The 22479-nt window shown below is 38.3% G+C and overlaps 1 protein-coding gene across 8 annotated transcripts in view; it reads left to right on the top strand.

Moving 5' to 3' along the window:
- Positions 1 to 22479, top strand: part of LOC127418368 (protein diaphanous homolog 2-like) — a 653451-nt gene that overhangs the window by 536094 nt on the left and 94878 nt on the right. For all 8 annotated transcript variants that reach the window (XM_051658976.1, XM_051658975.1, XM_051658977.1 and 5 more), the window contains 2 exons: positions 7036 to 7200; positions 22070 to 22205. In XM_051658976.1, coding sequence (XP_051514936.1) covers positions 7036 to 7200; positions 22070 to 22205 — 301 coding nt within the window. The remainder of the gene's footprint in view (positions 1 to 7035; positions 7201 to 22069; positions 22206 to 22479) is intronic.

Here is a 22479-nt window from a genome sequence, read left to right as displayed (position 1 = left end):
TCTTTTGTATATATGTATTTATATTTAGTATTTATTTTAAGAATATTCTTTTTGAAAAAATATGTTCAAAATGATGTACACTCACATGGGATGAAGACTCTAGTCATATGAGTCTTAAAGAAAAAGTTGCTTTGTTCTAAGTATGGTACTGGGGTCGCATTCAAGAGCACTGCCATGTTGAGATCATACTGTGTGACCAGCCAAATGAAACTCATTCGATCTCAATTATCCCTTGTAATTGGATGCTTTCACTTGCTATTTATCATGTCACATTTATCATGGCTGATTGTGAATAGCACATTTTTACAATGACGTCAGCTTCCAAGAACTTATGTCTTTGTGTGATGCTGTATCACATAAAAAAATAAAAAATAAAATGTTTTCAGCCCCATTCTGCCTGAACAAGCGCTCTTCAGCTGAGGAGGCGGTCCCAGTTGCTGGCCCGGAAAGAAAATGGCTTCCCCCCACTCCAAACTGAAGTCCAGCTGTTAGGTTACACTATGCAGACTGGCCGTGGGGCTCTGGTATTGAGGGGAAAGGATAAAGTCAATCCTCACTAAAAGCTTGCTTGCTATCTGCCTCCCAGCATAGAGCCAGAAGGCACATAGGAAAGCATTAAGTAAACATTAATGGAAGTGGGTTAGTGGAGATTTATTAAGGAGGCTTTTTGGCCTTGCCTATGGGAGTCATGCACCAATTTATTCACTCATACAAGCTCACAGGTAAACAAGCAAGGTAATTTATGGCAGGCTTCACAGGTGGCAGTGGTGGAATTCACTTTCTGGCTAGGCTTAAGGGTAAGGGAATTGTTTATTATACTGTCCTGAGGAATTTTAATCATTTATCATGTACTGAATGGATGATGTGCTCCATTCTTCTAAATTCTATTAAATAAGTTTTGTACTGAGGATGTAGGGTGCTTAGACTAGTATTTTAACACTGTCCTACTAGGTGCAACTGGTTTCAGATCAAACAGAAAAATATACCAAATGAGAGACCAAATGTCCTTTCACCTGTCAATTGTATTGTTGTAAAGGGCCATTCATACCAAGTGTGTTTTTGTAACAGTCTGAGCCGTTTGCACTTGATTGATGTTTTTGACCATTGTGCAGCATCTGTTTTTTTTTTTTTTGTTTTTTTTAGTTTGTTTGTTTTTGTTTTTTAAATAATAATGCAAGTGTGTTAGAACATTCTGTAATGTAATGCAGCGGGATGACCCGGCCCTCCCTCTCTTCATTGTCGCCCCACTTCTGAGGGCCCTCCTGCAGCCAGGCTCCCAAACGGGACTGGGCTGGAGAGAAGAGAGGTGCGATTTGATAAGCCTTTTTTGGGCAGAGGATGATGAGGCGCACCTGATGTGAATATAGCCTCATCATCACTGTCATAAAAGTAGAGCTCACCTCTCCTCCGGGAGCCAACATCTATCTCATTGTGTGCACACACGAGTGTCCTTCGCAGGTCCGGGGGCAGAGCAGGGAGGGAACCGGACGAATTAGATGCATGCTGGACCCGCTCACTCAGAATCACGGCGCAGGTTAGATGAGTCGCCGGGGAGTACCGCTTGTGTCGCGGACACTGGGCATGGATGCCGGGCTGCCTTCCCCTCACACTCACGGTGGACCTTAGGCAGACAAGCCGCCACAAAAGCCGCTGCCCCTCATGCCACAGACTACGGAGGGGAGCGCGTTGTGGCCATCAGACACCGCCCACATCCTGGACCATACTTTTGGTCACTTCCCATCCTTCATAAAGCCCCATTCACTGCGAAAACACCAGATTCCCCTTTATTTTGGACACTAATTCCCCATGGACACTTTATTCCCCTTTTGGACATTTTTTGTTTAATATTATTCCCACTAAGTCTGTCTTTCCACTGTTTCTGTCTCTTGACCACCCTGCCACATCAGTAAATATTTATTTGTAAGGAAACCCTCAAAAAGGGTACATCTTTCTATAGGATGGGAAAGTTAGCCTCTCTGTATGAGTGAAATATGGTATATAGTTGTGAAAACATGTTTCCTCATTCGTTTGAGGACAGCTGGAGAGAAAGAGAGTGAAAGAACCAACACACAGTAGTTGCTTTAGAGATGGATGCACACACTGTTTTACCCAGGATCCTCTCTCCACCCCAACATTTGAAGCAGAGGTGACACTGGTGACAAAGACATGTGGCAAGCATACTTTGAAAGTTCTTAAGAGATAAAGAGAAAGAGAGAGAGAGATTGAGCTGAAGAAGAAGGAGAATGCAGGACTGATATTGGACCATGCATGTCAGCTGTTGTCAATGTGACAAATCTTTGATGTGGAAATAATAGCCGGTGAGGGCTCGGCCAGGTCCAGTGGAACTGCGCATGACTGTGATGAGCTGTTGTCAAACACACACACACACACACACACACACACACACACACACACACACACACACACACACACACACACACACACATTGTCTTCTTTTCTATGCAAAGGCAGTATTTTCAGTGTCTCATCCAATCAAGACCAAACTTTAAAGCTTTATTTCTACTTATTGCTTTTATTTGCTGTATCCAGGCCTAACATCTTATAAAGAGCTTGGTCAAATTAAAGATATTAAAGCATGCTGGGGTTCAGTTAAACACATTGCACAACCTCTTGTGGATTTATGCCTAATTTTTCTTTTTCTTTTTTTTTCTGCTTTTAAGAAAAATAACAGGAAGCAATTTTGCTCTTTACAAAAGAACTCATAAAACTCTGCCCCAAGGACAGATACGAAGACACATTCAGACACTATTTCAGGTATTCAAGCTCAAATTGTGTTTCCATTTAGGCTTTAAGGGCTCCCACAGAGGATGACTATGAGTTTGAGAGTAGAGTGTAGGTCATAGAAGAATAATGGGCAGTCCAGGTGAGATGGCTTAACATGGACCTGGTAACACTACCCTATTACAATTCAGACTGATCTCATGGTGAGATCAGAAAGTGTAGACTGACTTTTCTTTATCTAAAATTTGCGTATACTTACCGAAATTTGGAACACTGCCCCATGTGGCCAAAGCGCTAAGTGTTCTTGGACGTAATGGTCAAGTGTGAACGCCATTTTCTGGGTGTAATGTCCACAAAGTGAGTTGTTTTCTGTTGTACAGGCACATATGAGGAATGCCTGTTTTATAAAGTCTACAACCCAACCCAAACCTATACCTAACCTTAACCATTAGTGAATGAAAAATGTAATGTTAGATGTGAAAATGCAATCGTCACTGATTATGCGATTACTCCCTGATCACAAGGGATTCGATCCACGGTGTTCCCTGCTGACGTGACTTGCATCCAGATGCAACACGCTTCTGGGTGCGCCACAGGGGAAATCAATTGGTCTGGAGCCATTGCAGCCATCTCTGTGAGGACATGACGGTGGTCCGTGAGTCCGCATAATGTCGCAAATCCTAGTGTATCGGAACTATTGGAAACAACATGCCGACCTCCCGTGTGATCATGTTGTACAATTGTATAGACCTGTCCAATTGTAAATCACTGAACACTACCTAATCAGTGCACAAATGTGTAGGTGTTGGGTGCACTGTAGGTTGGTTGGTTGGTTGGTTGGTTGGATGGTTCGATGGATGGCTGGATGGATGGATGGATGGATGGATAGATGGATAAAATGAAATATTTGTAAGGGATAATTTACAGTCAACCGGTTGTTATCTCAAAATAAACCCTGATAGAGAGATCAGGATATGTATCACTCTGAAGGGGTTTATTTTACGATATCAACCAGCTGACTGTATATCATCTGGCTTATTACACGCCTACTATGAATGAACTATGAATGGGCATAAATTATTGATTGGCGTTGAAATTGTGCAATTATATGAGAAGTAAGAAATTGCTTAGCTGAGATCCACCTCCATTGGAGATCTGTTGGTGTTTATTCTGTGCAAGTGATCATCTGACTACTCATTATCCTGCTTATTGCAAGACTACTTGCCAAATAAACAAATAAATGGACATGAAACATTGATTTGAATTTAAATTATTTAATTAGCTTACTTGAATAGATCGCACAGTGATCCGAGAAGCAAGAAAGATGGCTCAGATACCCGGATGAGTGGTCTGATACGTGGATATGTGGTTGTTACTGAGAAATATTAGACCGCTATATGGTGCCATTGACTATGGTTATCCCAGCAACCAATATAAAATGGCTCTCTTAATGCTTAAGTATCGGGCTCCCTTTCACCTTTGTACACTTTTGCATACTTCTACTCTATTCTGTCCATCAGTTCAGAGCATTCTCATCCCTAGAAAGAATCATGTTTGATTGGTCCCATCCAACTGCCTCAAGCAGATCATTCAGTCGTTTAATGTCTGCTAAACAATCTGACTTGCATCTGTGCAGTTGTTATGAATAGCTTGAATAAAATGCCAGACGTGTATTTGATATAGCCTCTCTAATCCTTCATAAAGGGCAAACTCAGGCCACCCGAACAGCTTTGAATCCGTGAAACACAACTGCCTGGAAATGGAAGCTGAATGTGTGTAGCTGAATCACCATCTACATATGCCGTGCCACTTTATTAGCATGCAGCAGAAAGAAAGTGAGGCTCTATTGATGTGCCCTACCTGTTTGTGTTAGTTTGTGTTTGTTTGTCAAAAGAACTCATAAAACTCTGCCCCAAGGACAGATACGCAGACACATTCAGACACTATATGAGGTATTCAGGCTCAAATACTGTTTCCATTCAGGCTTTAAGGGCTCCACAGAGGATGACTGTGAGTTTGAGAGTAGAGTGTAGGTCATAGCAGAATAATGGGCAGTCCAGGTGAGATGGCTTAACATGGACCTGGTAACACTACCATATTACAATTGTATAGACCTGTCCAGTTGTAAATCACTGAACACTATCTAATCAGTGCACAAATGTGTAGGTGTTGGGTGCATTGTTGGTTGGTTGGTTGGTTGGTTGGTTGAGTGATTGGATGGTTCAATGGGATGGATGGATGGATAAAATTAAATATTTGTAAGGGATAATTTACAGTCAGCTGGTTGTTATCTCAAAATAAACCCTGATAGAGAGATCAGGATATGTATCACCCTGGATGGGTTTATTTTACAATACCAACCAGCTGACTTTATATTATCCCACTTATTACATGAGTACTAACCAAATAAACCAGTGAATGGACATAAATTATTGATTGGCGTTGAAATTGTGAAATTATATGAGAAGTAAGAAATTGCTTAACAGCTGAGATCCACCTCCATTGGAGATCTGTTGGTGTTTAACTGTGCAAATAATCATCTGACTTGCCAAATAAACAAATAAATGGACATGAAACATTGATTTGAATTTAAATTATTTAATTAGCTTACTTGAATAGATCGCACAGTGATCAGAGAAGCAAGAAAGATGGCTCAGATACCCGGATGAGCAGTCTGATATGTGGATATGTGGTTGTTACTGAGAAATATTAGACCGCTATATGGTGCCATTGACTAATCAGAATTGTTTATTCCAGAGAGCCTTGTAATAAGTACTGTTTAAGACCCCATGAAATGGTTGGACATGCGCAGTTGTCTTTCCTGTGTTTACATATTTACTACTGAAACAGGTTTGGGTGGGGCATACCACCCTTTTTTATCTAGCCAATAGTCTTTAGTTTATGTCAGAGCCACGAACATGATTTGCTATCTACTTTTGCTAGTTGGTAATTTGAAAGTAGGGACATGTTCATTCTAGAGACCATTTTCGAGACCAACAATTTATGCACACACATGAGTGCAAGATAAGTCAGCAATATATTTGGTCAAATTTCCCGTAAGAGAAAGACTGTACATTTTAAATGTATGGATATATCTGCTTAACGGTCATTCTGCAAACTTTTAGGAGGATGCTATCATATAGATTACCTCAAAGCTAACAGACATGAACTATATGCCACAAAAGTCAAATTTTCATAGATATATGGTTGATCTTAGGATGGACAGAACACTGGGTTATTAGAGGTGACTACTGTGTGATTATTACTCCAGCAACCAATATAAAATGGCTCTCTTAATGCTTAAGTACCGGGCTCCCTTTCACCTTTGTATACTTTTGCATACTTCCACTCCATTCCGTCCATCAGTTCAGAGCATTCTCAACCCTAGAAAGAATAAAGTTTGATTGGTCTCATCCAGCTGCCTTAAGCAGTTGTTTTCATGACATCATTCAGTCCTATAATGTCTGCCAAACAATCTGACTTGTGTCTGTGCAGTTGTTATGAATAGCTTGAATAAAATGCCAGACGTGTATTTGATATAGCCTCTCTATTCCTTCATAAAGGGCAAACTCAGGCCACCCATGCTGCTTTGAATCTTTGAATCACAGTTGCCTGGAAATGGAAGCTGAATGTGTGTAGCTGAATCACCATCTACATATGCCATGACAATGTATTAGCATGCAGCAGAAATAAAGTGAGGCTCTACTGATGTGCACTACCTGTTAGTTTGTGTTTGTGTGCGCATGTAGTTTAAGAGGCTGGGGACTGGCCACGTGTGCCTCGTGAGCTGCGAGATAACACAGCCCTGACAGGAGCTGTCAATAGCCATTCAGTGAGCAAACCTGCCTTCATCTTCTCTTTAAATTACACACCGCATCTCTCGCAGGGGTTCAGCGAGTGTTGACCCCGCTCTTGTTGGGATAAACAATGAAACAATGACTGCAATCAGCTATTCCCTCCAGCATCTGTGTTAGCCCCCCAGACTATGAAATGGTCCTCTATCACTCCTGCACTCCTCTATCACTAATAGCTCAGTGTGCCAATGATTCCAAACTTGGTTGGAGAGGTTATTGAATGGCTCTGTTTGTATCGCCTGACCTCTGCAGAGAAGCGGTGGCTTTGCTCAATTTTCCACAGGTGACCTTATTGTCAAAGGATTGTAAAAATAATTTTAAGGGCAGCTAGTGCTTTGTTTGTCCTTGTTTATCCATCACTGTAGGAGCCTTTGTGCTGTGATGCAGCTACGGTAATACCAAGCCTGCTTGTGCCCTTCCTTAACTGTCTCCTTCTCACGGTTTCTCGAAGCATTCGCGAGAGCAGTACGAGAAGCTCTCTACAATGCACAAGAACATGCAGAAACTCTATGAGAGCCTGGGAAGCTACTTTGCCTTCGACCCGCACACCGTCAGCATCGAGGACTTCTTCGGAGACCTGGCTAACTTCCGCAGCCTCTTCATGGTGAGTACACTACCTGTTTCACCTCAGTAGAGTGCTTCTCTCATGTGCACTCTGCACTCTTCAGGGTTGAAGAGAGTTGAATATTTTCCTCAGTGTTCCCTTTCTCTCTTTCTCTCACTCCATGTGAATAAATCTGGCTTTAAGGAATGGTTGTCGAGAGCAGGTATAGATAATATTATAATTAATACTTGGAATGCCCTCTCCACAGCTAAACGGCAGAGGTCAGGGTGACTATGTAGCAGTATGATTAAGTCTAGGAATGCTTTGGCAGCTTCTGTCACTCGGAGTGTAAAAAAAAAAAAAAAGTGCTCTCTAACTTTTTCACTTTCTCTTCATATATATATAGCCTTTTTTTTATCAGTGCATAGTTTTAAGTAGGAGTGAGCATCTCAAAACTAAAGCTGTTGGCCTTGTCTTAAGTGTATGTGGTGATTTAGCTTACTTTATCACAATTGATAAAGTAATTTATCTGACACCCCCATGTGGAGATGGAAGGATGGGCTTAAAGACAGATTAATGCATACATAAACTGTGCTGAGAATGGAATATATAATGTATTACCAAACGTGTAGCTCCCATGCAGATAAAACTGTCTCAGAAGCTTCTTATCCTTTCAGAATTGTGTTAGCTTCTGAATTTGTTGGATATCCAGACCACACCTCCTCGCTGTCTCTAAAAAAATATCTACCTGGGGCTTAGGCAGGTAGGACTAAGAGGATGAGATTTATTCAAACTGAATGTGAAACCAAGGGAGGCATTTCAAGTACATCTCACAGTACAAAGATTTTCAGCTAATTGATATTTTATTTTTTAATGTTATAAAATCCTGACTTGTATTTTCCTCTAACTGGCTGAGTGACTCTTATCAAAATAATTTTATTTATTGGTTAATTTAGGTTTACACATTTATTGCAATCCACCCATTTTCTGTAAAACTACTTACCTGCAAAAAATAAATAAAATAAAATTCAACATAATCAGTATTTGTCTTGTTTTCCAGTAAAAAAAAAAAAAAAAATATATATATATATATATATATATATATATATATATATATATATATATATATATATATATATAAACATCCTTACAACTGAATAAGTAAAATTGTATAAAATATGAAGTCTTTTTTTTTTTTAAGTTTCTTTCTTTCTATGAATAATTAAATGATAAAAAAACAAAAACAAAACAAAACAAAACAAAAAAAAAAACAGTTTGAGCATATACTCTCTGAAAACAAGTCTTAATAACTTTTGCAATTTTGCTTTTCAAGTAAATTTATTAGGGGTTCAAGCCTGAAGGGCTAGAAACCCTATTGTTTTTGTTAGTATTTTTATTATTATTATTATTATAAAACTGATCATGCAGACCAAACTGTAAGGCCTAGAGACTTGAAACTTTCAAGTGCGGTAGTACTCCGGCTGACTGGCCATATGCATTGAATCGGCCCAATCAGCCCATAGGTGGCATTTCATTCAGGAGCAGGTTTGGTTATTAGCAATAATTAATAATGATCAAAGATAATTATTAATTATTAAAATCAATAGAACATTGATTAGAATCAATGTTAGCTTTTTAATCCTTTAAATCAACAATCATCAAAGACAACCATCAATTATCAAATTCAATAGAATGTTAATTATTATCAAAGATAATTATGAATTATTAAAATCAATAGAACATTGATTAGAATTAACACTAGCTTACTGATCCTTCATATCAACAGTCATCAAAGATAATTATCAGTTATCAAAATCAATAGAATATTAATAAGGATTAATATCACCGGGGCACCACCCTGGAATCAGGGACTAATATCCAGACAGTATAGCAGTCTCACTATAAGATTGTTCTCTTTGGAATGTCGACATCTGGAGAACATCAACATTCAAAAGGAAAACAATGAAGGCATGAATCCGAGCACTGACATCCCCTGACAGCCCTTGACACAGGTGCAAGCAAAGCAATACCAAAACACTTCTCTTTAAATTATAACAAAGTTTATTGATACAGTAATATCGAAGCCAAAAACTTCCGACTTCCAACTACAAACTAAACAGTAACATGATTAGATATGGTAACAAATAAGCCTATAATACATAAGAGGAAGGTATGTATATGTGTGTGTGTGTGTGTGTGTACGCATGTGTGTGTGTGTGTGTGTGTGTGTGTAAGGAGTGGCGTGCACAAAATGGTGGACGTGGGGTACGTAAGCGAGGTTTCCAGCCAGAGAATATAGCCGCAAATGTGGGCGGAGAGAGACTGGTTAATGGCGTCTGCCCATTTATCGCGTGTCTCTGCTTGTACGATAACTTAGGGACAAAGCTGAGCTTTATCGGCAAGTTATCTACTCGCCAAATGTGTGTGTGGGTATGTTTGTGAGGGGTTGTGTGTGTGTGTGTGTGTGTGTGTGGTTAGTACGAGAGAGAGAGAAATCAGCGAAGTCGACTCGGTTGGTGAGGGTAGAGAAATCTTCTTTCTTCACTTCTGCAGCAAATTGGTGAAGATGCGGATTGCTCGGTGTTCTCCTTCGGATTCGTTAGTGTGCTCGGTGGAACATGGAGAAATCTAAACTCATCCAGCGAGATGGAGATTGTATGGCCAAAGTTTCAAGTATGTACATTACTTCCTTGTGCAACGAGGCTACACCTGAGAGCAGCAGAGCTACAACTTGACACGGCATATACTGTTGCCTGAAGCAACGCCCAGAAAGATCTCAGAGGTTTTTCTACTCCCGATGATGTCATGGATGAGGGGCGCGTTCTGTCGTGTGCCTCATCCAATAGGAGTTGAAAGTTCAATCCTTCAGAATTTCACACATAGGTGTAAAGTGAGCAAGGCTTCATGGGATCTGTAGTCTTTTTTGGACTCCCTTTGTTTGATTTTGGCACGGTTGTTATCAGGCTGTATGTAGGCCTTTCCTTTGTCTCAAATCTGAGTACATGAGGCCCAACAGCGCTATAGATGTAAAGTTATATATATAAAAAAAAAAAAAAATAACATTTTGGGCCATAACTCTTGAACCGTAAGAGCTAGAAACAAAATTATTTTCGTTTTTGGCTCTGCCCTTCATTTTTCTGCTATTTTGGATTGTTTTAAAAATAATCTTCCTAGGCCGTTCACCCCATTGGAATCAAACTAGTGCAGAAAGATTCAGCACAGCCCCAATATGAAAAGTTATCATATAAATAAAAAAAAAGAAATGGATCTAACTATGGAACGGTTGGGCCGATCGACTTAAAATTTTGCCTGCAGTGTCTGTGTCTAAGGTGCCATCAAGGATTATGAGGACAGTCGCATACCTTGAAAAACATGGCTGCCATCAACAAAATAATTTGAACTAGTCCTAGTCCAGAATCTCTGGAGTCCCTTTATTAATAACTATATTAAAGGGGGCCTGGGTAGCTCAGCGAGTACTGACGCTGACTGCCACCCTTGGAGTGGTGAGTTTGAATCCACGGTGTGCTGAGTGAGGTCAAGTCAGGTCTCCTAAGCAACCAAATTGGCCCGGTTGCTAGGGAGGGTAGAGTCACATGAGGTAACCTCCTTGTGGTCGCGATTATTGGTTTTCGCTCTCAGTGGGGCGCATGGTAAGTTGTGCATGGATCACGGAGGGTAGCATGAGCCTCCACTTGCGGAGTCTCCACGGTGTCATGCACAACGAGCCATGTGATAAGATGCGCGGATTGACGGTCTCAGAAGCGGAGGTAACTGAGACTTGTCCTCCGCCACCCAGATTGAGGTGAGTAACCACGCCACCACGAGGACTTACTAAAGTAGTAGGAACTGGGCATTCCAAATTGGAGAAAAGGGGATAAAAAAATAAATAAAAAAATTATAATACAAAAAATAATAATAGCAGTGGGCATGGCCACTTTTACTTAAACAGTTATAACTCTTGAAAGGAACTCTTGAGACAAAATTTGAGACGTTTATGTATGGGGTCATTCTGAGGACACATGAAAAAAATTGCATACCTATGCCTCTTGGTGCCGCTATAACAGTCAGGAATGTAAAAATATACCATATTTGTGTGCAGGGTTGGGGAGTAATGGAATACATGTAACGGGATTATGTATTTAAAATACAAAATATAAGTAACTGTATTCCACTACAGTTACAATTTAAATCATTGGTAATTAGAATACAGTTACATTCAAAAGTATTTTGATTACTGAAGAGATTACTTTGCATTTTATTGTCATTTGTTTCATTTAATATTTAGTCCTTTCAGATGGAAAACATTTATACATATAAATGATGTGATCCAAAGTGCATTTGAACAGCGGTGAAACACTTTCTTATGATGTGTTACATTCATACGAGCAGACAGAGAAGTAAGTTTGAAGTAAGTTTGGAGCAGAAGAAATAGAAATAAACCTTGTGTAAATTGTCAGCTTTACGCTAAGCTAAAATGCTATTTCTTGCCATTTTACATGCAGGTTACCAGGCACGATCATATTTTTTTATCAAAAAAATTCATGTTGGATCATAATTTCTTTTTTTCTAGTAAAACCTTTGATGTTGGGGCAAAAATCATATTCTTGATAATATCTTTTTTATTTATTTATTTATTTTTTTTTTTTTATTATATTGTTTTCCTGTAAAAATATTAAAAAAAAAAAAAAATCCTTAAAACAAGATCAGTTGATTTATCTTGTTTTAGAAACAACACTGCATAAGATATTTAGGTTTTTCAGAGAATGTATTTTTATCATGTGTATTTTGTCTTACTGTACTGGCAGAGTTTTTATAGTAAAAACAAGTGAAAAAATGTACCAGTGCTGAAGAAGTAATCCAAAGTATTTAGAATACGTTACTGACCTTGAGTAATCCAAGAGAATACGTTACAAATGATATTTTACAGCATGTATTCTGTAATCTGTAGTGAAATACATTTCAAAAGTAACCCTCCCAACCCTGTCTGTGTGATACCTCATCTGATGTTTCTCAAAATTAAGGCACTTAAACATTGTTTTAGTTGCTTTCAGGTTATCTAATTAATACTTAATATCTGTTGCATGTGAACTTAAAGGACCCTAAAGGCTTGAACCCCGTTAATCGCTGCTTGCAGCTATATTTAACTGTATATTTTTTTAAGAAGGTTTTCACATTTTTAATGCAAAACAAGATAAAACTACAGATTTAGAAAGTTCAGTGTTAATATGTTGGATATGTTTTCATAATATTTCACACACATTTTTAATTATTCTGAACAAGAAACCAACATTTCTTTACTGTACATGATAAAATTACCATGCATTAGGTTTATATAGGCTGGAGAACATAAAGAAACTCCATTTCCACTATGAGAAGGTTTTTTTTTGTTTTGTTTTTTTTTTTTAACTTCACTGTTAAGAGCACCCTGGGATTGACAACCTAAATGCTGCATTACAAAGTTTCAATTGTATCAGAAAAGTACTAGTCAAGACAGAGATTAGAGTGCAACAAGATTTATTTATTTATATTTTTGCCTTCAAAACAGCACACAGTTTTTCTTGGTTGTTGACAAGTAAGATGTTCCAAGATTCTTGGAGAACTTGCCAAAGTTCTTTTATCTATTTTCTAGTCTCAATTGCTTTTGTCTCTTCATTTAATCCCAGACTGACTCAATGATGTTGAGATCCGGACTCTTTGGGGGCCATACCATTTGTTGTAGGACTCCTTGTTCATCTTCTATTCAATTCTATTTGCTAAGGGAATGTTGAATCTAAAATTGATACAGTATTTCCTACTGATACACTAAAAGCAGAATATATAAAATAATAGATTCAAGAGAAATGTAATGCGCCTAAAACTTTTGCACAAAACTGTATATTGCCAGTACATTTTCTTGGTTCACTCGCCATTAGCAGGTGGGAACCTTCTCAGTCATTATTATGGCTTGATGTGGCAGATTGCTGACCCAGCCACACCAGTAAATGGATTTTGTGACTCTGTGTAAGGAAACATTATTAAAGAAATTCATATTCCTAATAGAGTCCTCATTTAATCCCACTTTTGGCTTTCTTATCATATACATTCCACTCATACCGTATTTCTAGCACCTCATGGTTTGAGTCATTTAAGGATAAACATTTATCCTCACAAATGACCCGCATTAACATACTGTATGTTACATTTCCTGAGTGACAAATGTATTTGATAGGACAATAAAAAGTACTGCTAGCCTGTTCTCACTGTAAGGAAATACAGCTATACGCAGTAAAGAGACCAGTATGAACAATGATGACCAAGAGTCAGATTTGAAGTTTCAAACAATAGAGAGAGAGTTTACTGAATACAAAGTTCTCCACATTTCCAAAGGCAAAAGACAGAAAGAGAAAATGAATTGAGGATCTAACCTCGAACTAACTTAGATTACAGAAACAACAGTAATTATAGGCATATGCAAATGAATTGACATCATCTCTTACGAGTACGGAGATCGGATAAGTGAACAATACAGAAAATTCTAGAAATTTTACAACTGCAGTTTTCTGTGAATGCAATCATTATATTTTTAAGACATTAAGTCAAGTTGATAAGCAAAAATTGGTCAGAGGTGAGTCTTCTCTTTATATATACTGGTGTCCAGTTCCTCTGACTTAGTCACATGATTCTCAAAACTACAAACAATCCCTGCAATGACATCATTTGACAGAACACAACATTTTTCTCAAAGTTGTCAGGCCTCACTGGGACACTGGCCTTATCCAGCTTGGAACACACATGACGAGAGAACAATATATCCAAACACAACAGAAAAGTTAGGCAGAAATATACTTTTAGTGATGAATGCTAAGAATGTATTTGTGTCAGTAATTAATGACCTAAAACATAAACACAATAAAACTCTTACTTAAACTGAATAAGTGATCAATGAAATAGTTACAACTCACATCTTCTCTTGGAGTCGGGGTAAATGAGAAAGCACTGTTAACTGCATTCCTGATGTGTCACACCTCAGAGGTCAAATACACAAATGACCTGTACATTCATAATTATAACATAACCTTTTGATTATAATAATTGCTAGTAAATGTATTCAACTCATCAATAGGCTGAAGAGACAGGTGGTAAATCCACCCCTTCATCACTAAGCACACACATGCATGCACCAACATAGATAAGATAATCAGTTCGCTTTATTTATTTTCAAGGTCAATAGAAAATAGACTTAATTTCAGCACTTGAAGTTTGTTTCAGTGTCCCATTAATTTGTTCAGTTCACTGCCAGATTGGGACGAGAGAGAGAGAGAGAGACTTCCGCTGCCTCTTGTGTATGTAATCTTGACTAGCGTCTGTGGATGAATATAAGTATATTAATGACTTATCAAAGTGCAGCAGGCGGGGATGAACTAACAGTCTCACTTGTTAATTGAGTGAGCCACTGATTAGACCAGTGAAGTTGGCATGGTTTGAACCATTGTGATGGTACATGGCAAGCACGAGTCAGCAGATCAATAGAGTGCACGTGTTTGCATACCTACATATCTGTGAATATGTGTGCACTTTGCAAAGTTGCTTGTGAGTGTGTATGAGTGAAAAAACTTTATCAAGGGCCATTGGTGTTATCTCATAAACAATATTATGCTGGCCTGGAGAATGATGATAATGATGATGCTAGTAATGGAGATAGTGATGTAGTGTGATGTCATCAGCGCCTCTCTTTCATTTCCACCACACAGCCACTGTCAGATCGGCTCTTTCAGTGACCGCATTTAAACCCAATGGAGTGTCCCTCCAGACTAGTCTAATATCTGAATCAATACACACAACATTGGCCACTTTTCACTCTTGGCAATGTCTTTCATGGGCCTTTCACAGCCTGCTGAAAACTAATGAGAGGGATATGATCCAATAGAAGAAAAAATAAATAAATAAAAAATTAAATAAATACTCAGCTCAAATATCATCAAATGTGGTTCTGTTCTTGTACATTTTGTGTTGGCCAAATATGGCCATCTGTGGTTGTGCATCTTTGTCCTCCATCTCTCTCTCTCTCTCTCTGTTTATAAAATATATATATTTGTTTGATTGGTTACATGGTCCTGACCAAAAAATAAATAATAAAATAAAATAAAAAAAAATGTCATGAATTATGGAGCCTGTAGCTGGTATAAGAGCAGCTCTTTCTTCTGCGTGCGGAACACTACACTATTCAGATATTCTATTCTACGGCAGGGCAAACAGGAGAGACTACAAAGCCACCTCCACAATGCAGAATTGCAGCAAGTGCAATCTTCCTTGGTGTCACTCCTCTGCACATGTACCCGCTGCATATATTTACAAAGACATCTAGTCCTCAGTGGCTGCCTGGAAGGACACCATCCTATCCTGTGGTTGCCAGCATGCATAAACACACTCGGGCTAGATGAAGTCCATATTGGCAAATTCAATTCTGCTGCAATCCCTATTGTAGAGTAGTCCAAATACTACTGTGGACAACAGCCTGCTGAGTGTTGCCCTAACAACCTAGAGATATCATAGCTGGCTGCACCAAAGCACAGTTTGTTCTTCATAAAATGTGCTTTTCCCAGGAGTGGTTGTTGTGTTGATTGCATTCTAAGTAAATAGCTAGTTTATTATCATCTTTAATATTAGCAGATTAAGCTGAAGTTGGTGATCCATCCATCGAAAATTCGATAAAAATCCTCCCACATCATCTTAACTCAAGATGGATGTATTCACACTTTGTTAATATTTCCAGCTTGTCCGACTTTATAAAAATGTGTCATTCTACCAAGGCAGGCACCCCAGTCAGTGAACATTCAGCATTTTCCAAAATCCAGTCTTTTCACTGCAAGCCAAGCAACAAATCGCAAGCCTTCTGTACTTTAAGTGGTCTGTTTGGCAGTAGGCTATCCTTGAATTATAATTAATAACGACTGCTGATATTTCTGAAAATTCTAACATTTCTGAGGTACCCATTTTTCTAAATTAGTTGAATGTTGAAATCTTCTTGGAATGTTTTTAGATATTGTCCTTTTACATTATGTGTTTTATAAATCTGTATCCAGCTGAAGGTAGAGTTATAGGTAAAGGACTGTCGGCCCGGGGGTTCCCCCTTTGTTGTTTTGCCACCTTAAGGACATACAGGACTTTCGTAGGGTGGGGAGCCCCAGCTAAAACGAGACAGTTGAGATAGCAGGCAACCTCATTAGCATATACTGCACCATTGTCTTTCTTTATATTCCGTGCTAGGCATTCATCTTAAAATTAACATAATTAAATAATTTAAAATCAAATCAATATTTTAGGAACAATTCTGTATTTATTTGCTAAGTAACTGTGTAATAAGCACAATCAGCTCCACATCAGAGTCCTGATTTATTTGTATTTTTTAATGTTTTTATTATTTGCAATAAAATGGCTTACTACACAATTCGTAACAAATCAAACAAATACAGACAGCTGAAACAATAGAAATACATTTGCAATTTACCAATATAGTGTTCACTGCTTAATCTTTCAATAGACGTTTCTTCACAATGGTTCTCAAAAGAATCCATAGAAAAATGTATTGAACAAACATAGTATAATCCCACATTATAATCCCATGTTCAGGAACTTCGTTTAAATAAACCACTAAATTTTTTTCAGAAGGCTATGCAGCAGTGCAGTTTTTCTACAACCAGAAACACAACATCTCCAGCCCTTACTTATCCTAATCCTTTCGTTGTTTAAAAGCACACTGCAGTAACAATATTACCACATTCAGTGTTTTAGTATCTCAGCCACTATCTCTTTCACCGTGACAGTTACGGATGTTTTGGAGGTGGGGCTATTCAAATGAACACCACATGCTGACGTCACAAATTGGCCGGTTTTAAAACGAGTAGTTTTTGTATAGTGGAAACAATAATTTCTCTTTTTTTAACTGGAGAGGAAGTTTTGAGTTTTGAAATTACAGTATTCTTTTTTCTTTTTTTTTTTTTTCTCTTATATGTCAAAATATTAAGGAACATTTGATTCCTCATGACAGGACCCCTTTCAAGACAGAGATGGAGCGCTATCTTTCTGCTTTAAATAACCCTTCCTGAGTACTCTAATTAACCAAAAGACTTTTTCCCCTGTAATCAGCTTCCCTAATGACTTTGGATTAGTTTGTGTGCAAACACAATTAGGCAGCCTAATTTGCCTTAACGTATTGATTAGTGGCCACCGCTGACAAGTCCTGTGGATTTCAATCCTTTCTTGTTTTGTTTTTTTTTCATCTTTTTAAACTAACCTTTCATTTGCATAGAGCATATCTGCAACTGTGAGATATCAGCTTTCTCTGGCAGAGAGGACAAATGGGGATGTGATTTGAATTTGCAGCATATAAAAATAAAATAAAAATCTGTGAGACTAAACAGCTCAGTTGAATGCTTTTCAGGTTGTCTGTGAGCGAGAAAATGATCAAGGTGTAAATTGTGTATTTGATTCTCTTAAGTCTGCACTCTGTGCTTGCACCCATACAGAATGTAAAGACAGCATTTCATAAAGACCCCAGTATCGTTCCCGATTTATGGTAATGCGATTCTGGACGACGGTTTGCACTATGACGATGATATTCAAAAGCACACCCTCTAGGCATTGTTTATCTCATGTAAAGCTTCCTAATACCTAGAACACAATTAAGAAAATTGATAAAATCATAAATACTGCCCCAGGCTAATTGGGATCAGGCAAAGGGTTGATGTTTGTTACCATGGTAATTAGGGTTTTTGCATGTTTGATGAGGGTAAGATAATTATGTTGTGTAATCATGTTTGCAGTCATAATTGTTTGTTTATAAAAAAAAATTAAATAAAAACGTTTGCCAGCAGGAATTATTTTGTCACTATGAATAAATGATTTTTCAATTATGGATCTAACACTTGACAATGGGTTTGATGCTATCTTCAATTACAAGACTGAGATTGAACTGTCAGTTTTAGAGACATAAGCCAATGGCTTCATAATAAAAATGGAACTTCACAATATTTGGAAGAATTGTTTTTGCTTAAGTTTGTTGTCACTCCGTGGCATGAATAGATGAATATAGAATTCCTTTTCATTCTTTGAAGGACAGCCATATGCATGCTGACTCAATTACTTTTTTATTTTTATTATAACGAGTACTGTTTCATTGCTGACTTTTAGTTGTTTTGCAGCAACATGCAAATTTCAAACTGGTGCCTTTCTCCCATTCTCTCTCTCCCTCTCTTTATTGCTATCTCAAACTTTTATATTAGTCCTTCAAAGAAGAACTCAACTGTTCATGAAGAACATTTTGTAGGTTTGCAGATGTGTAGTTTGCATTTCCAGACACTATATCTGCCATGTTGCCTTGTCCTGGCTTTGACCCATGTGTTCTATGACCTGTGATATACCATCAACAACCTCAAAAAACAATTTACTTGGGTGTTATAAAAATAATAAATAAATAAATAAATAAATAACATTTATTCACGAGAAACAACTTTCTTGGTACTTATAGCACTTGCACTTCAAAATATCCACTCGGCTCACCATTCTGCCATCTTTAAACTTTTCTAATTGGAGGGCTCAGATGTCATGGTCCTATGGAATAGCAAAATGTCCCAAGATTGCACACAACAGAATCTCAGTAGATGTAGTGGGTCATCCAGTTATTGTTGTTCACTTATGAATACAGATTTTTCGGACATCCTATTTATTTGATGTACTGCTTTTTGCATACTGTATAGCAGGGAAACAAGTGTATACACATACACCCATGTAGGAATCCTCAGCCATAAATTTATCCTTACCTTATCCTTGTTATATCATAAAAAGATACCATGTGGGCACTTGTTCTTGAACTTGACGGCAGCTCCACTATTCACCACTATGATGAGCTGTACTTTCCTCCCCCTCCACACTGTACACATAATCCTTGTGTCTCAGCACCAAACACGACACGCACGTCAGAAACCCTAAGGGAGCGAAAAAGGGCCAGACTGTCGACACTCATTATATCGTACCAAGAAAGAACAAGACGCGCACACATATATGCATACCCAAAATACTCATTTCTCCCTTTAAGGCAAGGCCTGTCAGGTTAGTAGTGTAGGCCTGGGGTGAAGAGACCTTTGCTAGGCTGGAAAGGTTATGTAGAAGTGGCTTATTCTCTCTCCTCTGCTGCATCGCTGTGCCCTCTGCGTGTCTTAGTTCGGCTCTGTCTTCCTCTTCACACCGCCTGACACCTCTGTGGCATTTATGGAAGAAGAGAGAAGGGAGGCGATATCTCTGTGTTTGTGTGTATACAGGTCGCACTCCCACCTGCTTGTATAATGCCTTAAAATCAAGTTGGAATGACTGTGTTAACAAACAAGCGTGCATGAACGCCACCACGTCATATCTAATGGATTCTTTGAGCCCCTCAACACTCCAAAAAATAATTCTTTAGCTGAACTTTATTCGATCGTGGACAGTGGTTCCACGTTTTTGAAATGAGTTTTCTTAATTTAAAATTATTATATAATCTCAGCTCAAATACTTTGTGTAGAGTGAACCTAAATGAATTGGGTAAACTCCACAAAATAAGACATGTCAAAGAAAGTCAAATGAATCTCTTATTTACAGTTTTTGTTCAAGCTAGCGACAATGAATGTTAGCATGCTAAATATATGCTGATGTGAAGCACTACAGAGTGCAGTTTGGTAACTATGCTATGGTTAGCACAAAAATGTCTCAATAAAAAGAACAATACATATCATGTGTGATATGTTCCTGTCCTCACTGTAAATTCAAGCTCCACTCTTAACCATAATGGTAACACCCAAATCTCCAACATATCAAACTGTTCTAAATCTCAACATAATAAAACATTAATCACTAACGAGTTATATTCACTAACGAGTTTATGTTATCTTGCACAAAAAAAAACATAAAATAACATTTTAACAGTTAGGCTACATATACATTAATCCAGAAACATTTGAAAACGTTTTCGTTTTCAGAGCGCTCTCCGTCCACATTGCCGTTAAATCCCTTTACTGCGCATGCCAATAAGTCTTGGAGGTCCAGACTTTAAAGTATGTTTTTTTCTCTCCCCTTGTCTTTCTCCCAGGACCGAGAAGGCGGGGAAGAACTTTTAACTTCCGAGTTCTGGAATTTCAGTTTAAGAATCGTGACAGAAATTAATTGATATTGATCTGACTGAACAGTTTATAGTTTGTAGACATTTTGTGTACTGTTGATGAACAATAGTGATGAAGCTTGCCAGGAAATACAACTCATTTAGCCAGTACATGAAGCAACAGGCTTGTGCAACTCAACTACAAAATGAGAATGATAATACACATAGATAACACTACTACTACAAACCAAATTGCATGATTTGCTATTCATTTTGTTGCACTTGTGCTAAAAAAGCTTTGTCGGGAAGTAAAGAAGAGAGAAAGAAATATGATAATGCTCAATTTTTTCATCCATTTTTATTCCAACTAAAGTCATTTGAATGCACATAACAGCTTAATTGCAATTTCTCAACCTGTAAGATGTAACTTCCTTGGAGGATTTGAAGGCAAAATGAAGCCAGCTTTACCAGTAGAACATCATGGTATGCAGTCACTGGAAGTATCCAGGATAGGAGATGTCTTATCTGCTACCTCATTAATGCTTATGAAGATTGTGATTCAGTGGGAGCTTCACAACAATAACAGGAGCCATCTTGATGGTTCAGTTACACAATCTGTCTGCTTCCTCTTTCACAATCACCGTTTCACTCACTTTGTGCAGAAAGGCTGCAACTATGTTCCCTTCAGTAGCAGATAAGCAGGCCCAGATGGATAATTGCAACATGGTCTTATAGAATCACTTTAATTTTCCAAGATTTTTGCAAAATTATTTTTCCGTTGCTCATGTGGCAGCAGTTTCCTGATGAAATAATCATCAGCAAATCATGAGAAAAACAGCAGATATTCACTTCATAACACTTACTTTTTGCCCTGTCCCTCACTCAATGCTATTATGCATGCTTAAAGGCTATTATGACTAATCTAAACACTTTTACTTTAGTGCATGACTTGTAAAGTGATACATTTTAATGGTAGCATTACATAACCAACTACATTCACAAACTTGTTCAAGTTTGATGAGATTGTGGGGTAGCTCAACTGTAATGGACCAGGGTAGGAGTCCTGAAGAGTACACAAGTCAACACGTAAGGTCATAGAGGCACCACAAAATTACGTGGTTGCTTCAGCAATTGCATTTTTCATGTCACCTTAGCTTTTTCATGACACTATGGGTTAGGTATAGGTTTATGGTTTAGGGTAGGGAGGTAGGGTTTGTTGATTTAAAACACGATAGAGCATAAACCTTAAAAATCTCATCTGTTTGGGAATTGATTTAACTCACTTTACGCACCACTCAGTGGACATTTCATCTCGGAACTGCTGCGATATGTGTAAGGAACCACGTATTATCATTTTACAAAAAATTATGTCAGTCACGTAACTTTAATGAGTTCAGGCTACATTATTAGCACAGATTTTGGGGGAAAAACCTACAGAATTCAAATACCCAAGAGAATAATCAAAGTAGCCAAATTATGTAATTTACAAAAATGCAAAGGCAGGGAATGTGTAGAACTTTGTGAATGATGGATGTGTGAATTCTGTGGTGTTCTGCGGGCACAAATCGCATATGGACCTACAGATAAGCAAGATCTGAGTGTGGTGCAGCCAGAATGATGATGAGTCACCATTCTATGTGTTACTAGAGTTTGTGTCACTGTGTTAAGTGGAGTGCTGCCTAAATTATATATATATATATATATATGCTGTTAGAGTTGTTATACTGGACATGTCATTGTGCTGAAATTGATCCAGCCTTCCAGAGTCTTCTCATTTCCCCTCTCTTTTCTCTCTCTCTCTCTCTCTCTCTGACACTTCAGGATGCTGTTCGGGAGAACCACAAGAAGAGGGAGATGGAGGAGAAGATCAAGAGAGCCAAGCTAGCAAAGGAGAAGGCTGAGCGAGAGAAGCAAGAGAGACAGCAGAAGAAGAAACAGCTGATTGACATGAACAAAGGTACGGCACTCCTGCCCCTCTGGGGCCGACTGCAGCCCAGAATACCATTTCACACAGTGCTGAGCACTGCAGGGTTGGTGGCGCTGATGGAGAGACAGGGCCACACTTCAGCTGTGAAAAATCACACTCTTCAATTCCTTTCCGCACCCACTAAATGTACAGACAGATTAGACCTCACTGAGAATATTTATGTTTTGCTGCAGAGTCTAAGATGCTAAGTTTAAGGAAGCAGTGTCAGTGAATATGAAGACATCTGTCAAGTAAATGTTGACGA

The sequence above is a fragment of the Myxocyprinus asiaticus genome, chromosome 27, assembly GCF_019703515.2.
Source record: "Myxocyprinus asiaticus isolate MX2 ecotype Aquarium Trade chromosome 27, UBuf_Myxa_2, whole genome shotgun sequence".
In the NCBI taxonomy this organism is placed as follows: domain Eukaryota; kingdom Metazoa; phylum Chordata; class Actinopteri; order Cypriniformes; family Catostomidae; genus Myxocyprinus; species Myxocyprinus asiaticus.
Note: the sequence above shows the minus strand (reverse complement) of the source record. Positions and strands in the feature narration are given on the sequence as shown.